Genomic DNA, 22,500 nt, shown 5'->3' on the forward strand with positions numbered 1-22,500 from the left:
ACACACCCAAGCACACACATACACACACACACGCACACAAACACACACACACACATACACACACACACATATAGACACACACATACATACAGATACATACACACACACACCCAAGCTCACACATACACGCACACAAACACACACACACATAAACACACACATATAGACACACATACACACAGATACATACACACACGCACACCCAAGCACACACATACACACACACACGCACACAAACACGCACACACACACATACACACACACATATAGACACACACAGATACATACACACACGCACACCCAAGCACACACATACACACACACACACACAAACACGCACACACACACATACACACACACATATAGACACACACATACACACAGATACATACACACACGCACACCCAAGCACACACATACACACGCACACAAACACGCACACACACATACACACACATACACACACATACACACTGTGGTTTATTTTCAGTCTCTTTAATCTGCACTCCGTCTGTCATGATACATTCTCACTCAGTGCTGCTCTGATTCTGTCTCCATTCTTCTTAATCTCTCTCTTTAATGATCTCACCAAAAAAAAGCCATTTTTTCCCTTTTGTTTTATTTTTAATATAAAAAGTCTTAATAATTATTGAATCTTTCCTGTTTCTGAATGCTGCAATAACAACATTTTTTAAACCTAATTTCTACTGACTTGTTTAGTTTGGAGTTTTTTGCTCAAGGTCTCTTATGGTAAACTGTTATTGTGGCTCGTGTAAAAACACGTTTTATTCTGTAACTCGGCTGATTTTCAGCGGAGAGAAATTAAATTAAGCAGATGAACTGGTCCAGTGACAGACGTTTTACAAATTATATCAGGACCTGAAAAAATAAAATAAAAAATTATATAGAAATAACTGTTGTATTAAAACCAAATCAGTCTCTCATTGTCTCGTGTCTTAGTGTCTGGGTGTCTCAGTGTCTTAGTCTTTGTCTCAGTGTCTCGTTGTCTCAAAGTCTTAATCTTTGTCTCTCAGTCTCAGTGTCTCGGTGTCTTGGTCTTTGTCTCTCAGTGTCTCTGTGTCTTAGTCTTTGTCTCTCAGCCTCAGTGTCTCAGTGTCTCAGTGTCTCAATGTCTCGGTGTCTTGGTCTTTGTCTCTCAGTGTCTCGGTGTCTTAGTCTTTGTCTCTCAGTCTCAGTGTCTCGGGGTCTTGGTCTTTGTCTCTCAGTGTCTCGGTGTCTCGGTGTCTTAGTCTTTGTCTCTCAGCCTCAGTGTCTCAGTGTCTCGGTGTCTTGGTCTTTGTCTCTCAGTGTCTCAGTGTCTTAGTCTTTGTCTCTCAGTCTCAGTGTCTCTGTGCCTTGGTCTTTGTCTCTCATAGTCTCAGTGTCTTAGTCTTTGTCTCTCAGTCTCAGTGTCTCACTGTCTCGGTGTCTTGGTCTTTGTCTCTCAGTGTCTCAATGTCTCTGTGTCTCTGTGTCTCTGTGTCTTAGTCTTTGTCTCTCGGTCTCAGTGTCTCAGTGTCTTGGTGTTTGTCTCTCAGTGTCTCGGTGTCTTAGTCTTTGTCTCTCAGTCTCAGTGTCTCTGTGTCTTGGTTTTTGTTTCTCAGTGTCTCAGTGTCTCAGTGTCTCGGTGTCTTGGTCTTTGTCTCTCAGTGTCTCGGTGTCTCGGTGTCTTGGTCTTTGTCTCTCAGTGTCTCAGTGTTTTGCTGCCTGTGTGTAAAAGGTCCAGAGAAATCCATAAATCCCACTTGACCCTAGAAGCTTGTGATGTTTTTAATTTTGAGAATAACAGCAGATCAACCCGGAATTATGTAGACAGGAATTACAGAGAATTACAGTTCAACATGATGCTTCACTTTAGTAACTGTTTATACTGCAGATGAATGATAATAAAAATGAGCTTGTGCTTAAGGTGAGTTTCAGGCTCATTCAGTTACGCAGCACTAATGTGGCTCTCTAACAGGAAGAAAACTGTAGTAAGTGATAGTGAAGCGAGAGAAAGGAGGATTAACACATCCATCCTCTCTGAACCATCAATCTAGAACATCTCAGAGCTGAAATAACAACTCTCAAGGTTCCTCTGCTGGAGAGAATGAACCTTGTTCAGCAGGGTGTGTGTGTGTGTGTGTGTGTGTGTGTGTGTGTGAAGATCACGATTGTCCTTGATGAGATGTTGCTGAATACAACACAAATACACCCCTCTGTTTAGCTCAAGGATCTTGATTTCCACTCACACAAAAACAGAACATAAAATGGAGAAATTCCTCTGACGCTCCACCAGGTTCTGTTTACATATTAAAAGAAAATTTTTTAATTGTGAATTAATCCACTGTGACCGTGAGCAGGCACTTATTATGGAATAAAGGAATGAATTAATGGTACAGATCAATCACGCAGCTCTACATGTTCACTTCATCTTCATGAGTTATTTACAGTTATAATAATCAGACTCTTCAGTCCAATCAGAACGCAGCTCCTGATGTACAGCGTTTCAGAGCCGTATTTATGTTCCCTCTTCCTCTAGGATTACAAAATCAAAACCTTTTTAGATGGAAATGAACCGATAGCAGAAACATGATCTGATGTTTTATTACGTCCCTCCAACATGGTGATATTTTGCGCAGAAATGAACGCAAACTCCAGCAAATTCTGCTGTATTTGAAGCTCACAATTTTGATCACCGAAATAATCACAGGTTGTCTGCAGAGACGTGAAGTGTGATTTCATCACAACGGGACAGTGTTTCTTCCCTTCACGTGTCTCTTAGAAAGTCGCCTTTATCACATGTCTCTAATCACGTCCTCTTAGTGCTGTAGGGAACTTGAATAAGTTGTAGTGCACTTTTATTAGCAGTATGATGGTGAATAATGAATAATGCACCCTATTGCTCCCTACTGCCCACTACTTTCACTACTGCGTACTACTGCTCACTACTGCACCCTATTGCTCCCTACTGCCCAATACTGCTTACTACTGCTCACTACTGCACCCTATTGCTCCCTACTGCCCACTACTGCTCACTACTGCACCCTATTGCTCCCTACTGCCCAATACTGCTTACTACTGCTCACTACTGCACCCTACTGCCCACTACTGCTCACTACTGCACCCTATTGCTCCCTACTGCCCAATACTGCTTACTACTGCTCACTACTGCACCCTATTGCTCACTACTGCCCACTACTGCTCACTACTGCACCCTCTTGCTCCCTACTGCCCACTACTGCTCACTACTGCACCCTATTGCTCCCTACTGCCCAATACTGCTTACTACTGCACCCTATTGCTCACTACTGCCCACTACTGCTCACTTCTGCACCCTATTGCTCCCTACTGCCCACTACTGCTCACTACTGCTTACTACTGCACCCTATTGCTCCCTACTGCTCCCTACTGCCCACTACTGCTTACTACTGCTCACTACTGCACGAGGTCTGATAACGAGCTTGTCTCTAATATATAGCATGAAAACATCTTCACTTCACTCACGTTCGAGGACAATCAGATTCTGACCCAGAAAGTCGTGCGAGTGTTTTGATCTAATGAACAATCAGAAAATCCAGAGACGCGTCTGATCTTTATCACATGTCACTAATCACGTCCTCTTAGTGCTGTAGGGAACTTGAATAAGTTGTAGTGCACCTTTATTAGCAGCATGATGGTGAATAATGAAGTGTAGAAAGTGAGACGTGTGTTGTGCATTATATTAACTATCAGCCAATCAGATTACAGCTCTAAAGATCCTAAAGCTTGTGGCCAGAAAAGTGGATGTAAATCGACCCTTACAGAAAAAGATGATAGAAAGTAAACAAATCAGTGGCTTTAGTTCAGAGTCACAGTCTTCATCCCTGAACCTAGAACATCAGACCGAATCACGACGTTACTGTAATTTACTGTAAACAACATTGTTTATCTCCCTGTTTGAACCTTTTTGTGTGTGTAGAAAGTCTTTAAGCTTTTTAGCTTCACTGGTCTTTCAGTGGTTGGTCTGCTGACCTCTGGGTCTCCTCAGAGACGTCTGCAGAATATTACACGACTTTAATAAACATGAGGATGGCTCAGGGTTACTGATGTTGTCGTTCTCTGCGTCTCCTGGACAAGGTCGTCTCTGGAGAAAGTCTCAACGTGGAGTAAATGGTAAATGCTTGAGACTGTGCTGTGGTCAAGGCCACTGAAGAGCTTACTAATAAAATCATTCTAATGGAACATCACCTACAAGTAACACTTGACTTCATGTACATGCAAAAGTTTTGAACAAAACGAATCCTCCTAAATGTTACCTGATGATTAATAAGAGCTAGAAGTTCTTTCTGTTGAATCAAAACACATCCTGGGTTCATTGTGTGATCCTCAGAATGAAGAGCTTTGCTATTTCCACACGGGAGGAGCAGAGTCTTTAACTGTCAATCACAGTAACACTAGCTCCCTACTGCGCCCTACTGCCCCCTACTGCCCCCCACTGTACACTAATGCCCCTACTGCTCCCTACTGCTCACTACTGCTCACTACTGCTTACTACTGCACCCTACTGCTCCCTACTGCCCCCCACTGCACACTAATGCCCCCTACTGCTCCCTACTGCAGACTACTGCCCACTACTGCTTACTACTGCACCCTATTGCTCCCTACTGCCCACTACTGCTTACTACTGCACCCTATTGCTCCCTACTGCTCACTACTGCTCACTACTGCACCCTATTGCTCCCTACTGCACCCTATTGCTCCCTACTGCTCACTACTGCTCCCTACTGCTCCCTACTGCCCAATACTGTTTACTACTGCACCCTATTGCTCCCTACTGCTCCCTACTGCCCACTACTTTCACTACTGCTTACTACTGCTCACTACTGCACCCTATTGCTCCCTACTGCCCACTACTGCTTACTACTGCTCACTACTGCCCACTACTGCTCACTACTGCCCACTACTGCTCACTACTGCACCCTATTGCTCCCTACTGCCCACTAGTGCTCACTACTGCTTACTACTGCTCACTATTGCACCCTATTGCTCCCTATTGCTGACTACTGCTCCCTACTGCCCACTACTGCTCACTACTGCTCTCTAATGCCCCTACTGTTTCTATCAGGCTTCTTACTACTCACTGCAGGTGGCCATTGATTTATTTCTTCCCCACACTGATCTGACATTTATCCTGATAAAGAGCTTTGTGAAGTGTCTCGTCTTTGCCAGAATCCTTTTTCTTCTTCAAATGATGATCGATTTCAACACGAGGTCTTTCTTCAGAGACTGAGGATGAAACGTAAAGCTCCAAATGATGGAACACAAACATGTCACAAATTTGGTTGAAATTAACGCAGTGAGATCAAACCTGAGACGCTGCCATCTGTTCCCTCTAGCAGTTTCACTCCTCTGCAGCGTCGGGGTTTTTAAGGTTAATGAGGTTTTTGTTTTCATTCTACACTCACAGCAAAGCAGCACAGTGATGACCTTCTGAATGAAAACCTTTTTAAAGAGAACTAACCGTACAGATGAGCAGGAAGTCATGACTTACCGTCCATCATTTGTCTTTTTTAATGAATAGAAACAAACACATCACTTTGTAAGATGGACAGATGCCAGTTTATTTTTTTTCTCATGGCTCTTTGGAAATCCAGGCTGTTGATTGTTTCTATGTTGAACAGTGTGTTAATTCTGTGCATCTTATTTTTTTTTGTCCACACAGGAACATGTTTCCTGCCAATCTGGTTCAAGCTACATTTCAGCAGGTAAGATGCTGAGCACGAAGTCTACAGAGGTTCAGATTGAATTTGAATTCTGTTCCAGACTACAGCAAACCATCAGACAAATTAAAATGTCCTCAGCAGTGGCGGTTCTAGGATTTTTCTGTAACAGGGGCCATTAAGGGGCCACATGTTACATTCAGGGGCCAAGTACAGGGTACATTCAAGCACACAAAATAATTTATTCAGTACGGTGCAAATACATTTCGGCAGTCGTTCCTTTTTCAAACGCTCGAGTGCCGGCAGTTGTTTGGGGTGGAATTGCATCTGTGATCGTTGTGAAAAATTCTCTGGTTGCTCTTCTCGTCGACGATTGATGGAACGGGGGCCAATCAGGGGCCAATCAGATTTCAGCAGGGGCCAGGTCCTCTGACTCTGTCATGTTTAATTGTTTAGATGTAGATGATCTTCAGCACTCATCTCATCCACATCCTCCATTTCTTTACAAGAACCTTTTATCTAAGCACTTGTCTTCACCGATTTACCAAATGAGAGCTCAAGCTGATGTTCTTTCTTCTTCAAATTCAACATTAAGAAAGTTTGAACGTTCAGTATTTCAGATACGAAGTAGGAGACGTTCATTAACAGCTTTTAACCTTTCACATGTACAGTAGATATACGGATGTTTCACTGGAACGTTCTCAGACATGCAGATTTGGGACAGCTGATGATACTGAAAGCTTTTAGACGGTTCATCGTACGGCACCAGATCATTTGTAGAGACGTGTTTGAAGGATTCTTTCAGGACGATTGGACAGATAACTGACCCTAGCTGTTTGGTGACCAGTGAACTGAGTGAGAGGTTAGAAATCAGATGAGGACATTATTAAATCAGTTTGTAGATCACATTGTGTTCCTCGTGTGTCTCAGTACCGCACTAACAGCGTCCCCGTCAGGAAGACTCTGAAGACAGCAGAGAGCTCGAGTGTGACACGCCGCACGCTCATCTATAATCTCCAAGACGACGGTGACAACAGCGAAAATGGCAGCGACATCCGCAACTTCCAGCTGGACCTGACGCCTCCGCCGGATGTTGTGATGCGCACACAGCCTGGAACCAGCGACGGCATGAACGTGCTGGGCATCGTCATCTTCTCAGCTACTATGGGCAAGAAAACACACACAAACTCAGGAATACACACTTACAACAGATATAAATGTGTTAAGGTCAAGCGCAGCATCTAGGATCCAGACTTCAGGTTAAAGGTGTGACTCGGACCCTGATGTCAGAGTCGTGTCTCTAACGCTTGTGTATACTGTGTTCAGGCATCATGTTGGGCAGGATGGGACCTAACGGCAGTGCACTCGTTAACTTCTGCCAAAGTCTTAACGAGGCTGTGCTCAAAATCGTAGCCATTGTTATCTGGTGAGTCTCAAGAAGATCTCAGAAGATTTAATGATCAGAAGATGATCAGACTTGGTCGAAACGCTTGTACACTTCCTGAAGTGTGTCCGTGTTCCCAGGTACTTTCCGTTCGGGATCGTCTTTCTGGTGGCCGGAAAAATTCTAGAGATGAGTGATCCATCAGATATGGGAAAGAAGCTGGGATTCTACGCCATTACCGTGGTGATGGGTCTGATCCTGCACGGGCTCTTCATCCTGCCCAGCATGTACTTCTTCATCACTAAGAAAAGCCCCATTGTTTACATCCGGGGAATCCTGCAGGCTCTGCTCATCTCACTGGCCACTTCATCCAGGTACTACACACACACACACACACACACACACACACCTCACAGAACAGTTCACATCACAGAACTGTGGACTTTTATTGCATGTTTATAATTATTAAACTTTTTTAACATTAGTGTGTGTGTGTGTGTGTGTGTGTGTTTTAGCTCTGCCACACTGCCCATCACTTTTAAGTGCCTCCTGGAGAATAACCACATCGACAGACGCATCATTCGCTTCGTGTTGCCTGTAGGTGCCACTATAAACATGGACGGCACGGCGCTCTACGAGGCTGTAGCAGCTATCTTCATCGCTCAGGTCAACAACTATGAGCTGGACTTTGGCCAGATCATCACCATAAGGTAAAGACAGGACAGGGAGTGAGGGACTGCAGAACTCTCTGACACTGGAGACTCCTTCCTTAAAGAGCACATCACTATATATATATATATATCGTCGCTGTCAGGCGGAATCCTCGTATCTCCAAAACCGTTATTTTTCAGGAAATTAAAAAAACGCCGTACCTTATCTGCAGTACACAGGGTTTAGTCCGCGTTGCAGTGGATTGTCTTGCGCTAAATTCCTGTCCTCAGACGAGCACCAGAACTAGCGGGGGTCAAGATTTGTTTTTCTTTGAGCCCAGTGTTTTGAAGACATTTACCTCAGAAGACGTGTTGATTCGTTGCGACTCTTCTTGAGGAGAAATATGCCGTGAAGCTCTCCCACGGCGTGAGGAAGAGGTGGACAGTTGAAGTGTCCAGTGGAGTTATGAGATTTGCCCTCAAGCTATTTTCAAGACTTCAGATTGGTTAATAACTTGTAAAAATAACAGACCCACGTGGGGACTGACCAATAGCATCGATATGTGAAAAAATATGAAATTGACACGAGATTTCCGCCCGACAGCGACGATATACATAATCACTGATTATTTATTCTGTTTAGTCAGTGAAATTTCACCGTTACCATAGAAACCATAACATATTAGAAAGAGCACACTGATATAAAGCTGCTCTAAACCCGGAGCTGTTTACTGATTTCACAATTAAAACTGTTGCAGTTATGTAAATGACATGCTGTGAAGTCCACATGAGTCAGAGTCAGGGTTCATTATCCACACAGACACGACAAGGACCTTATGTTATGTTCCGGTTCCCCGAAGCTCGTGTGTTAAACTGTGACACTCTGCTGTGACACTCGTTTTTTAATTAAACGTCCCTGAATCCGGCCGCTAAGAAAACACCCTAACGAAAAGGTTCTTTGAAAAGTTCTCAGCTTCTCAGATATTGGATTTTAAGCTCCAGAAGTTTCTTCAAGGTTGCACTTGGTGTGTCACTTCATTGCCAGTGAGTTTGATTGAAAATCAACTGGATAGTTTGTGAATAACTTGTTATTGAGGTGAAAAACATTTTTAATCTTTTTAACATGAAAGAAATAAAGGTATTTTTATTTCTGGCCCCTGAACACTCCTGTGACACTCTGATCCTGAACACTCCTGTGACACTCTGATCCTGAACACTCCTGTGACACTCTGATCCTGAACACTCCTGTGACACTCTGATCCTGAACACTCCTGTGACACTCTGATCCTGAACACTCCTGTGACACTCTGATCCTGAACACTCCTGTGACACTCTGATCCTGAACACTCCTGTGACACTCTGATCCTGAACACTCCTGTGACACTCTGATCCTGAACACTCCTGTGACACTCTGATCCTGAACACTCCTGTGACACTCTGATCCTGAACACTCCTGTGACACTCTGATCCTGAACACTCCTGTGACACTCTGATCCTGAACACTCCTGTGACACTCTGATCCTGAACACTCCTGTGACACTCTGATCCTGAACACTCCTGTGACACTCTGATCCTGAACACTCCTGTGACACTCTGATCCTGAACACTCCTGTGACACTCTGATCCAGCTGCTGTATTTTATTTTCCTGAATAACTCCCAGTAATGTTTCTGTAACGTTTCTGTAACGTTTCTGTAACGTTTCTGTAACGTTCTCTCTGCCGTAGTCTGGTGTTAGAGTAAATATCATGGACTCGTTTTAGATAGAAAGGTTGTGATTTTGGCTGTTTGTTTTGATTGTTGTTGCTGTGTGTTGAAGAGAAAAACAGAACAAAACACTGAAAAATTGATGAAAAAAACATCACTAGATAAATTCATTGATTTCATCTCTCACTTTATCCAGCAGCTGTTTCTGTCTCTGTTCACTTCACTACAAAATGTAATGTGAGGGCAGCAGTGCAGGAACTCAGCGCTGAAGTGTGTGTGTGTGTGTGTGTGTGTGTGTCTGTGTGTGTGTGTGGGGGGTTATTGATTTATACCTTTTGTTTCATCTTTTGGCTTGTTTGAAAATTTTTCCTCACACATCTCGCAGCATCACAGCCACAGCAGCGAGTATAGGAGCAGCGGGCATCCCACAGGCCGGCCTGGTTACCATGGTAATCGTGCTGACGTCAGTCGGGCTTCCGACAGATGACATCACACTCATCATCGCTGTGGACTGGGCTCTGTGAGTATGACACCTGACATAATGCTTAATGATGCTTAATAGGTGTAGAATTATCGGTGCACAAAGTATTGGCACCCCTCATTCAGAATTGTTAACAGGGATGCTGAATTCTGGATTATGATGTGTTCAAACACACACACACACACACACACACACACACACACACATGCCAGAGCTTTGACCTTTGAATTTTGCCCTGTGTTATTAGAGATCGGTTTCGTACTATGGTGAATGTGATGGGAGATGCGCTCGCTACCGGAATCATGGCACACATCTGCAGAAAGGACTTCATGCAAGAGGGAGATGGAGTGAGTCACATCTTATTCTGTTTTTAGACTAAGAGTCAGGCCAGTGACATGTGACTCATTTACTGTCCAGGTGGAAAAAAGAAAAATGTTCAGACAAAAACACTGTCACGTGGTCGCTCATGCAGACAATGAACAGGTAATAACTTTCATTTCAGACGTCATGAAAGAACAGTGACAAACCAACATGTCATACCTGGGGTACTGTGTCAGGGGTCATAAGGGTGTTATTACATAAATAAGAGTGGGGGTTTTAAGTGTCATAACTGAGTTATGCCAGAAACGTGTCATGATATAAATGTGATGAGATTCAGTGTGATTTCAGTCTCATGTCATTTATATGTCATGTCATAAACATATTGTTTGATGTCCAGCTGTATTGAGGTGTCATGTTTACATTTCTCTTGGTCGTTCACAATGTCACAATGAGATCTTATTTCCTGGAGAGTTTAGTCATCACCACAAGAGTGGGACATTTCTACACAGCAATCTATAACACATCTATTCCTTTATAAAAAGTTGGAGGTTCCTGAGAGAAGGACTGGAGTGTGTATCACAGCGCTGCCTAAATGTTTAGATAATAATGGTGACAGGAAGCCGGGTGATAAATCTGGTGTCTACAGTAGAGTCCGTCTTCATTCCTCTCAGGGGACTAGGATTCACATGCTGGAGTTATCTCAGGAAGTTCACACACTTAATAAAGTGATTCATCAGCAGAATCTTAGTGTAAAGTTCTGAGAGTTTCATTAGGAATCTGAGGTGCTCCTGGGCCGCGTTCCTCAGCAGACATCAGCGTTATTTATGAGGGACTTTTAAGAACAGCGGGCGTTTGTGGTAAACACTTATCTTCATTACTGATACACAGATTTATCCTCGTGCTCTCTGACACTGCACACTAGATTAAAGGAGTAATTAAAAACCTCAATGCTGATCAATCAGAGAAACGTTCTGTACCGCTTTATACGAGGCTAATGTGCTGGTGATCATCATCACCCTGAACACTCCCAGCGGACGTAAAGCCTGATGAATTCTGCTTGAGGTTTGTAGTGTTTCTTTAAATGTCTGATTAAGGTAAAAGGTTCAGTCTGTACAGAATCAGGGTTTTAATGGACAACACGTGTGTGAGACGATCCCATTATCGTTTATCTGCCAAAATATGTGGGCTCGCTGCCTCTGGACGGATTAAGAACACTTCATTTACTCGTTTTCAAAAAAAAACAAAACTATCAGAGAAAGGCCGAGGCTGAAGCGTGTTAACTCGGTCGTCTGGTTTCTGTACAGTGTTATAACAGTGATCTGAAATCTAAAATTAAAAACATGAGAGGTTTTCAGCTCGTCTGAGGCTCAGAGACAGAAACGAGTGAAACAACAGAAACACCATTTTGGAGTGACGTACAGTTCGGAGTACGACGTATTTATCTGAGGTTTGTATGATGACACCGTTATCGCTAGTGTTTTTGCTCAAAGGTGAATTCAGCTCTAAATATTTCAAACTCTAGTTGTTAAAAGTTCCAGAAATCCAAGCCACGTCTGGTTTACTCTGAAACTCCGCCTCCTAGCCACACCCTGAACATAAGTCTCCGCCTCCCTGAATCTACATCGATCACATGACTTCCAGATCAGACCACAATTAGCTTAAATCCCTCACGATAACGGCAAAGCTAGCGATCGAATACATTAGCAAGTATAACTAGCTAGTTCTTAAACATTGTTCATCTCAATGTACTAAGATAGAAATACAACATGAAACATGGCACTTCTACTCATTTATATTATGAATGATCTCACTTCCTGTCCAGGAAAATTCAGGCTAATTCAGTGTCCATCTAATTTTACTTATTTGATGGGGCGGGGTGAAGGGGCTTGGGGGCGTGTCTATAAAATGACTGATAGGAGGGACGTGAAGACAAGCACAGAGAATGAATCTATTTTCATAAACATCTACAGTGTTGCTCCAGTGTAGAGTTGATCATCTTCTCCACTGTCATTTCCTCTCCGTTTCTCTTCAGGTTCCTCTCATCTGCGAGACAAAACCTGTTCAGACCCAGCAGCAAATGAACTGCCAGCAGAAAAACGGCAGTTTCCAGCCGCTCCCAGCAGCGAGCAAGCCTGAGCTCGTTTCTCCAGACGTGGCTCGCCTCATGCAGCTGGAGGAAGGAGTGCGACCCCTGCCACCTGAGAGGAAGATCCCCCCGGTGCCTCCACGCCACATGAAACACAAGGACAAGGAGCACTGCTCCATCGACATGAACGGCCTCGAGACCAACGTATAGCAGCTACGACGTACCATCCGGACGTGAAGGTTCTACACAGATTAAAGGACTCGCTTCTCGTTGTAGATCGACTCGGGTTTATATTTCATTTTAGTTAGAGAGAAGGACCAGCGTCCGTAGATTTCTGTTTGTTTCTTTGATTTTGTGAAACCCGACTTGTAAATTTTACACAGAATAACGTTGGATTTTGGGAAAATGTGATGTTCCAACCGACTTGAATATGTTCTACATTCCTTCACACAGAACTAACAAGCTAACTCACGCTAACTCTTTGTCCATGCCGGCTCGTCGCACATGTCTCTAGTGGGTGTGGCCTAGACTTTTTTTTTTGTACCTCCAATGAGAATCAATACTTACCAAACTTTACATATGGTAGGAATTAAAGTTGTCAGTGAGGATGTGAGGAAACGTTGGATCACGTGTGCTGTAGAACTGGTCTGAGGAATCAAAGGTGTCAATTAAATAAAGTTTAGAAAATCTCCGTTCTAACGTTTTGTTCACACAGAAAATGATTCATCAATTTGTGGTTTGTTTGTGTGAAGGCAGGATGAAGCACCTCAGGTGTCTCCACTGGGTGAAGAACCTTCTTTAGCCAGGTATTGAGAGCTGTGATCCTGTGAGGACAAATCAGACGAAATTCAATACAAATGTCAGTCTGAACTGTTTCTGTTACATCCATGCTAATCACATGGATGTAGATCAGACCCCAAATCAGATCAGACCCCAAATCAGCCCGCGTGTTTGCAACATCCAATCTAACAACAGTGATTAACTGTACTTCCTGGTTTGTGCTAGCATGCTAAACACTGCTAATAACCGTTAACAAGCTAGCTCTGATTTGTCTGCCTGGCCGAATGGTGCATTCGGGTGGAAATATAAAAATAAATAAATCTATATTTCCTCAGCTTATATAGCCACCAGTCATGTGATCAGACATCAGACCGAGTTAAAGACATGCTAGCAGCTAGCATGAACACGTTTGGGATCTTTTCTGCTTCCTGGAACCAACCCAACAGCAGAAACTTTAAAACTTTCGGGATATTTAATCAGTTTATCATATGTATTGAGTGACTGCTTTTTTATTTCTTTCTTTGATCTATTTATTTATTGATCTGTTTGTCCATGTTGCTCCTTTAAACTCATTGTGATGTTCTTCCTAAGTGTCTCCTTCATCTTGTAGGTAAACGTTTCTCTTCAGCTTCACCACGAACTGAACGAAAATAAAATCACTGGATTCCAGTCATGTAGCATCGTGTAGCCTGCTATGCTAATTCTCTCTGTTTTTTTTATTTTTTATATTCTAGACAGAAAAACTGTACATTTGCTTGAGACGAGAAACCGAACAGCAGAAATATTAACGTGTTTTATGAAAATGCTTTTAATGAATTTGTGCAGCTGAGTGTAAAAAAAATGTATTTGAGATGTATTTGAGTGTTTCTGTTTGACTGAGGCGTAAAAAAAAATCGACTGAACCTGCAGTCAAAGACGACGTATCTAGAGATTTAATGGAAGAGAAATTTCCTAAAGATCCAGATGCATTCGTTCTCTCAGTCTTTTGTTGTTTCTTTATTTTCCTCAGCAGTGGTGCGATGTTAAAGTTCACACTTGTTACTCTAAAAAAAATTTGAATTAAAAAAAAAAACATTTTAGCATCTTGTGTGTTTTTATGCTAATAACTGAAATTTGCCGCCAAAACGGTGCCGGGATCCGTGTTAAAAATAAGATTTTGCAACCTGAGATGAAAAAGTTTTTCTTTTTTTTAATGCTTACATAAATGTTTTACCTTTAAATCGGCTTCAAACCGCATCTTTACAGCAAACAGCAGCCACATGATCGACACCGTAGGAGATAAAAAAGGAGGAAAACTGCTGCACGTTTTCTTTCAAAGAATAATTTATTTGCTGTTGACGAAACACCAGAAAAATACAAAACTGTTAGAGAAAAATACAAAAATACTCGAAGATGCTTAAAAAAGTTTTTTTTAAAAATGTGCTGTAGAAAATGTAGATGCTTCGGCTGCAAACGTTATCATGATGTTATTATTACATTTCTGGCATTTAGCAGACTTCCTTATCCTGACTGACATTTTTTATTTCAATATATACAACTGAGCAATTGAGGATTAAGGGCCTTGCTCAGGGGCCCAACAGTGGCAGATTGGTGGACCTGGGATTTGAACTCATGACCTTCCGATCAGTAGTCCAACACCTTAACCACTAAGCTACCACATCCCACTCATTATTATTATTATTATTATTATTATTATTTCTAATCTTACGTATGTGATTTGAAACCTCATATCATTAGCTAGCTGCTAATAAGATTTTGATATTAGCCACATGCTATTAGCAATAGCATACAATAGTATACAAGTCAGTGTCCAAAACCAACACCAACTTTTCATCTTATCAGTTACTGATTGTAACTACAGAGTTAGCACGAGAAAGAGGCACGAGTTGCTTTTATCTATTAACTTAAGAAAGTTTAATATTTTATATGTGCTGCGTTTTTTGTGGACTGCGTCGTCATCGTCTCTACGATTCCAGCTTTACAGCTCACTCAGCCACTGTAATGAATAACACACAGAAAAAGAAAAAAATTCTCCATCTGTGCCCCAGACCAGACCAGACCAGACCAGACCAGATCAGATCAGATCAGACGTCTCCCCCAAATGTTTTGAGTCAAGTCTCCACAGACATGAAGGCACAGGAAATCTGGAGACCTGCTGCTGATTTCTGTAGAGAATCTTATTCAAAACCCTCTTCATCTTCCTCAAAGAGTTCAGACTCAGACAAATGCTCTGACTTTAAGCCTCTGACCCTCACTGAGTTACTGCTTCTCACACTCAGAGGAGATGCTCTGGTTCTGGCCAGTTTGAGTGGAAACAGTAAGAAGGTGGTACAATACAAACGTCCCTCAGTGTGAATCAGTCGTTAATCTCGACCTCCTCACGCCCTGAACAAGCTTCTCCTTCTCCTCACAAGTAACAGAAACCATGTGCTGTGTGTTGGTGTAAAGCATCAGATAAAACCAGCAAGAAAAAAGACATGGACTGCTATTATACAGCACAGACAGACGCGTGGCAGTGTGTGTGTATGTGTGTGCGTGAGTGTGTGTGAGTGAGTGTGTGTATGTGTGTGTGTATGTGTGTGTGTGCATGTGTATGTGTGTGAGTGTGTATGTGTGAGTGCGTAAGTGTATGTGTGTGTGTATGTGTGTGCATGTGTGTATGTGTGTGTGTGCGTGAGTGTGTGTGTGAGTGAGTGTGTGTATGTGTGTGTGAGTGTGTAAGTGTATGTGTGTGTGTATGTGTGTATGTGTGTGTGTGCGTGAGTGTGTGTGTGAGTGAGTGTGTGTATGTGTGTGTGAGTGTGTAAGTGTATGTGTGTGTATGTATGTGTGTGAGTGCGTAAGTGTATGTGTGTGTGTGTGTGTGTGTGTGTGTGTATGTGTGTGTGTGTAAATATTTACTGTACAGTTGTTGTTTGTTGTCTGAACTTTAACACAGTTGCCCATAGTGCTAGCAGACGTGTCAGCACACGCTTTATATTTGTCACAAATATAAAAAAACACATCACAGAATCTTCACTGGACTCAGAACAATTTTCTTAACTGTGTCTTGATTCTCAGTTATTGCTGAAAATAAAAAAAAGGATCATTTTTCCTTTTGAAAATGATTTCTATTTGAATTCTTTAGCACAGTTTCCAGGACGTAAATAAACACGAAGGGAAGTTGAAGCTTCTCCTGGACGATGGTGGGATGACGGTGGGATGATGGTGGGATGACGGTGGGATGATGGTGGGATGATGGTGGGATGATGGTGGGATGATGGTGGGATGATGAGGACCTTCAGACTGAAACCTTTTAGTGAAGTGATGTAGAATTAACATGAAATACAACATGAATATTTGTGTTATTTAGTCATTATTTTTCAGGTGAAAACAGAACATTATCGAGTCTTATAGAATATTAAATGGATTTTTTTTGTTTATAGACCATAAAGGTGAAGGTTTTGTCCTCGCCGCCACACGACTCTCCTGCTCGCTCCTTTCTTTTGTTTTCAATAAAAAGTTCCAATAGAAATCTGTCTGCTCCAGAAATAAAAAAGTTAAAGAGATAAAATAATAATAATAATCTGTCACGACTAATTCCTTTAGATCATTCCTATTATTTTCCCATAGTGCTTTGAAACAAATGACATTTCAGAGAGGAGATGAAAGTGGTTTCTGAGATAAACGAGGCAGAAGGTTAATGCACTTACTAACACTCGCTGCAAAGGATGAGCAAATTTATCCTGAAGGCAAAAGAAAAATATCAAAAGCTGAGCTGCTCAGAATCGTATCAACACTCTCATAGTCTTATTAACACTCAGTCACATGACCTCCATCATCAACACTCTCATAGTCTTATTAACACTCAGTCACATGACCTCCATCATCAACACTCTTATATTATTATTAACACTCAGAGTCACATGACCTCCATCATCAACACTCTCATATTCTTATTAACACTCAGAGTCACATGACCTCCATCATCAACACTCATATTATTATTAACACTCAGAGTCACATGACCTCCATCATCAACACTCATATTATTATTAACACTCAGAGTCACATGACCTCCATCATCTACACTCATATTATTATTAACACTCAGTCACATGACCTTCATCATCAACACTCTTATATTAACACTCAGAGTCACATGACCTTCATCATCAACACTCTTATATTAACACTCAGAGTCACATGACCTCCATCATCGACACTCTATACAGTATAAATCTCATTAGAATGTTCTTTTCAGTTTATCATTTATTCAGTTCCACCTCTTCCTCCTCGTTTTCCGTGTAGTCTTCCTCTGTGATATCTCCGTGGTTACGAAGAGGCGTGACGTTTCCATGTCCGATGTCCAACACCTGCAGCTTGGACAGGTGAGAGAAGGAGTCCTCAGCCACGGAGAGAGCAGAGAGACGGTTAAACCTGAGAGAGAGAGAGAGAGAGAGAGAGAGAGAGAGAGAGAGAGAGAGAGAGAGCGAGAGAGACAGGGAGAGAGAGAGAGAGAGACACAGGGAGAGAGAGAGAGAGAGAGAGATACAGAGAGAGAGAGAGAGAGAGAGAGACAGGGAGAGAGAGAGAGAGAGACACAGGGAGAGAGAGAGAGATACAGAGAGAGAGAGAGAGAGAGAGACAGAGAGAGAGAGAAAGAGAGAGAGAGAGAGAGAGAGAGAGAGATTAAAGACAATACAGGAAGATAAAGATAGTCAAGGAGGAGAGAGAAAGAATAAGATAAAGAGTAAGAGAGTCAGACAGAAAGAAAGAAAGAAAGAAAGAAAGAAAGAAAGAAAGAAAGAAAGAAAGAAAGATACACATACTCACGCAGACACACACAAACATGCACACACACACACACACACACACACACACAAACCGAGTGAAAACTAAACAAATCATTACAGCAAAACACAGAAACACAATCACATTTCTGTGTTATATAAGTGCAGCATTACGTTTGTGTGTGTGTGTATGTTTGTGTGTGTATGTTTGTGTGTGTGTGTGTGTGTGTATGTTTGTGTGTGTGTGTATATATGTTTACATACAGAATATCCAGTGTTATATTAATGTACACATATACACAGTTTCAGAGGTCCTCACAATGTAGCATTGTGTCTAAAGTAACATTATAAGCATACCCAACATATATACGTGTGTGTGTGTGTGTGTGTGTGTGTGTGTGTGTGTGTGTGTGTGTGTTTCAGACCTCACCTCAGGAAGATGCTCTTGATGTTTGGAGTACTGATGAAGTCTGTGGCAGAGATGCTGCTGATCTTGTTGTTCTGCAGATGTAGGAACTCCAAAGACTCGGGAAGATCAGCAGGGACATGAGACAGCAAGTTACCTGACAGTTCAAGAGTCTGGAAAACACACACACACACACACACACACACACACACACACACACACACACTATTATAGATCAGCTTTACATTTTCAAACAGACAGCAGCTCTGACAGTAGATCAGTTAATCACAGGTTTATATTAATGCTAGGTTTGGTTATCGTAAAGTGTTCTTACTGTGAGAGAGCCGAGCTCCTGCCACGCCCCTTGGTAGATGGATCCTAGTTTGATCTGGTTGTTAGAAAGATGGAGCTCCTTCAGTTTGCTCATACCCATCAGTGCCCCCTCTGGCAGCTCGGCAATCTGATTATTCTTCACCCGCAGGAGGCGGAGGCTCTTCGGAAGCCCGAGAGGCAGCGTGCTCAGTTTGTTCCCTGACAAATCCAAGACTTCCAGCACGCGCAATTTCCTGAAGGCATGGCGATGAATGCGTTCACTCGTCAAGCGGTTGTAGCTAAGGTTGAGCTCGTTGAGCGTGTAAAGAGTGCTGAGGTCGTCACGTCCAATCTCACCGATGAAGTTTCGCATCAGTACGAGAGTGTGGGCGCGGCGCGGCAGGCCCAGAGGGATTCGTTCCAGCAGGTTGTGGTGTAGGTGGAGCGTGTGGAGGCGCTTGAGACCACGGAAGGCGTCGCGGTGGATGTAGCGAGCACGAAGCCGATTGTGGTGAAGCAGAAGGTACTGAAGATCCTTCACAGCACTGAGGGAATCGACCCTGACAGAGGTGATGTAGTTTTTCTCCAGGTGGAGCAGCATCAGGGTCCGGGGAAGACCTGAAGGTACTGCAGTCAGATTGTTGTTGGACAGGTCCAGGTACTCCAGTCTGCTCAGATGACTGAGAGAGACACACACTTGAAAATGTATGTTTAGTGTTCTGGACATTTCACAAATGATACCATGATATATGACAATTTAGGATTTGGCTAAGAAGCCCATGCTGCTTGTTGGCCAAAAGGATGTTTTTTATTTATTGTGTTTATGTATTATACAGATAACAATGACAAAGAAAAGAAATGAGGAGGAAAAGAAGAAGATAACAGAAACATCCATCCTGGAAAAGGGAAGCCAGAAGGGGAACCGCAAAAGATCTGAAGAGATCAAGAGAAAGTGAGAGAGGTGTCATTGTTCATGGTAGAGGATGAAGAGGTTTAGCGTAGCCTAGCGGTTAAGGTGTTGGGCAAACAATCAGGAGGTATTGAGTTCAAACTCAAGTCCGCCAAGCTACCACTGTTGGGCCCCTGAGCAAGGCCCTTAACCCAGAATTGCTCAGTTGTATAAAAATGAGATAATGTAAGTCGTTCTGGATATAAGACAGTCTGCTAAATGCTGGAAACGGAAATGTAAAGAAGGAAATTCTATGATCGTTCATTTCATACTGAGTAAGACCTGAAGGTGGTGTTATCCATGCCATTGTTGCTCAGGAGGTTGTTCTGCAGGTACAGTTCTCTCAGATGAGGCTGGTTCTCGAACGCACCTGAAGGAATCTTCTCCAGTTTGTTATTCTGAATGAACAGGATCATCAGAGAACGCTCAGAGGTGGAAGATAAGACATGATGGTCTGTAAAGTTCAGTGACTGGTTCATCGGCGCTACCTTCAAATGAAGACGGAAGAGTGCCTTCGGCAGGCCTTTAGGGACGTAGCGCAGGTAGTTGCTGGAGAGGATTAACACCTCCAGGTTGTCTGAACCGTTGAACATTCCCTCAGGGAAACCTGCGTCAGACAGCTTGTTGTTGTGAAGGTACACTGACCTGGAATAAGACATGGCAACAAGTCGCTCAGGTAAGTGTACTCACTCAGTTTATACAAGAATTATAGAAAAGAGTCTTAACGTACTTCAGTCTCGGTTTCTGGCCAAACGTGTAGGGGTAGATGGTGGTCAGCTGGTTCGCGGCGAAGTCTGCGCTGACCAGTGTTGGTGGAAGATATCTGGGTGCTGCTGTGAGCTATTCAACAGAGTTAAACTAAATAATACACAGCAATGGCATAACAGCAAGAAGAAGAGAAAAGAAACCTGGAAGAACGAACCATTAGGAAGAAGAACTGCAGCTGGCAGTAGGGCACGGTGTCTTAGTGGTTAGCACGTTCGTCTCACACCTCCAGGGTTGGGGGTTCGATTCCCGCCTCCATCTTGTGTGTGTGGAGTTTGCATGTTCTCCCCGTGCCTCGGGGGTTTCCTCCGGGTACTCCGGTTTCCTCCCCCGGTCCAAAGACATGCATGGTAGGTTGATTGGCATCTCTGGAAAATTGTCCCTAGTGTGTGATTGCGTGAGTGAATGAGAGTGTGTGTGTGTGTGTGTGCCCTGTGATGGGTTGGCACTCCGTCCAGGGTGTATCCTGCCTTGATGCCCGATGACGCCTGAGATAGACACAGGCTCCCCGTGACCCGAGGTAGTTCAGATAAGCAGTAGAAGATGAGTGAGTGAGTGTGAGTGAGAACTGCAGCTGGCTGAATTTTAAAAGCACTGGGAGACGTGTGTCATAATCAAGTCCAATTATCAAAAAAAATCATTAAAAAGTGTGTGAAATAGTTGATGTGATGAAGAGAAGTTTATTTTTCTGTGAAAGAAGTCGTGGCCTCCCACATTACATTACAGGAGGTGGAGTGAAGGTTCTGCTGGTGACGGTGACGTGGACGAGGAATTGTCACGTTAGGATCAGCAGAAACACTCAGCGTTATTTCCCTTCAGTGAATTTCCACACCAATGTGGGAACGTGTCCAGAGGATTAAACAAACACGGAGAGGCAGAAAAAACTGGGGCATATTTTGAGGCTGTGACCTAATTTTTCTTTTAATCTTCCGACTTGGGATCAGAAATGAGCTTCAGCACAAATGTTAGGAGGTTGTTTTTTTACTGCATTTGAGACAACAGACAGAACAAATGGAGCCATTTGTGTGATCAGAACTAGAGATGTGTAACAACAGGAGAACTTATAATCTACGAGGTCAAACGATCATTAGTAATAAACTCTAAGTGTAAAGTTTTTCAGTTCAATGTAATATTTTATTTCCACAGATACAAATATGTGCATCATACATGCAGAGAGTATAACTTAGAACATAAAGAACTCACTCTGTCACTCACTCATCTTCTACCGCTTATCTGAACTACCTCGGGTCACGGGGAGCCTGTGCCTATCTCAGGCGTCATCGGGCATCAAGGCAGGATACACCCTGGACGGAGTGCCAACCCATCGCAGGGCACACACACACACACACACACACACACACACACACTCTCATTCACTCACACAATCACACACTACGGACAATTTTCCAGAGATGCCAATCAACCTACCATGCATGTCTTTGGACTGGGGGAGGAAACCGGAGTACCCGGAGGAAACCCCCGAGGCACGGGGAGAACATGCAAACTCCACACACACAAGGTGGAGGCGAGAATCAAACCCCCAACCCTGGAGGTGTGAGGCGAACATGCTAACCACTAAGACACCGTGCCCCGTCATAAAGAACTCATTCACACAAAAACACACACAAACACACACTAACTTAAGACTAACTCCTGGATTGAGTGCAATCTAACGTAACAAACACAAACACTCAGCAGATAGTGAGAGGTGACAGGAGCTTAAAGCTAGCCAGGAGCTAACGATGAAATTTTGGAGCTTTCTTGATAAGGATATTGTATGTTGAATATTGTGATATACTGCATACCAGATCATCTGCACACGTCTAACACGGGCTGATGTTCAGGTAAAATAATGTATTGTTTCTACAAAGATCCGAAAATTTGCTAAAATTGATAAAGTGATACAATGACTTCTGATCCCACCTGGTTATTCGCCAAGTATAAATAACTGAGCTGCTCCAGAGCTTCAAACCCATCATCTTCAAGGCCTGGAATCACACACACACACACACACACACACACACACACACACACACACACACACCAGAGCTTTATCCTGATCTCACTAAAAATCCATTTCATATGAACAAAATGAAAAGGTTGTTCTGTCAATAATGAAATATACACACTGTTCATTCAGCATGTCTGATTAACAACTAACACATCACACACATACACACACACACACCCTGCGTGGTGAGGCGGTTG

At 42.9% G+C, this 22,500-nt stretch overlaps 2 protein-coding genes across 5 annotated transcripts in view; one reads left to right on the forward strand and one right to left on the reverse strand.

Moving 5' to 3' along the window:
* Positions 1–12,589, forward strand: part of slc1a7b (solute carrier family 1 member 7b) — a 20,165-nt gene extending 7,576 nt beyond the window's left edge. Inside the window, exons 4-11 of the mRNA XM_060893991.1 lie at positions 5,684–5,726; positions 6,612–6,849; positions 7,008–7,107; positions 7,206–7,439; positions 7,581–7,775; positions 9,806–9,940; positions 10,149–10,248; positions 12,255–12,589. Of these exons, the coding sequence (XP_060749974.1) occupies positions 5,684–5,726; positions 6,612–6,849; positions 7,008–7,107; positions 7,206–7,439; positions 7,581–7,775; positions 9,806–9,940; positions 10,149–10,248; positions 12,255–12,518 (1,309 nt within the window). The 3' untranslated portion in view covers positions 12,519–12,589. The remainder of the gene's footprint in view (positions 1–5,683; positions 5,727–6,611; positions 6,850–7,007; positions 7,108–7,205; positions 7,440–7,580; positions 7,776–9,805; positions 9,941–10,148; positions 10,249–12,254) is intronic.
* Positions 12,590–16,036: 3,447 nt separating this feature from the next.
* podn (podocan) overlaps positions 16,037–22,500 on the reverse strand; it is a 9,118-nt gene continuing 2,654 nt past the window's right edge. Inside the window, exons 3-11 of one of the 4 annotated variants that reach the window (XR_009649993.1) lie at positions 22,481–22,500; positions 22,216–22,280; positions 20,258–20,367; positions 20,016–20,172; positions 19,810–19,925; positions 18,601–19,258; positions 18,291–18,439; positions 17,145–17,507; positions 16,037–17,048 (exon numbers count right to left, since the gene is read on the reverse strand). The exon at positions 22,481–22,500 is cut by the window's right edge and continues 74 nt beyond it. Coding sequence is in view for 1 of the 4 variants with exons in the window: in XM_060893990.1 (XP_060749973.1) it covers positions 17,336–17,507; positions 18,291–18,439; positions 18,601–19,258; positions 19,810–19,925; positions 20,016–20,172; positions 20,258–20,367; positions 22,216–22,280; positions 22,481–22,500 (1,447 nt within the window). In the remaining 3 variants the exon portion in view is untranslated. Of the gene's footprint in view, positions 17,508–18,290; positions 18,440–18,600; positions 19,259–19,809; positions 19,926–20,015; positions 20,173–20,257; positions 20,368–22,215; positions 22,281–22,480 lie in introns of all 4 variants that reach the window. The other 3 variants (XR_009649995.1, XR_009649994.1, XM_060893990.1) reach the window with 3 other exon arrangements.

Source organism: Tachysurus vachellii, chromosome 19, assembly GCF_030014155.1.
Source record: "Tachysurus vachellii isolate PV-2020 chromosome 19, HZAU_Pvac_v1, whole genome shotgun sequence".
Lineage (NCBI taxonomy): Eukaryota > Metazoa > Chordata > Actinopteri > Siluriformes > Bagridae > Tachysurus > Tachysurus vachellii.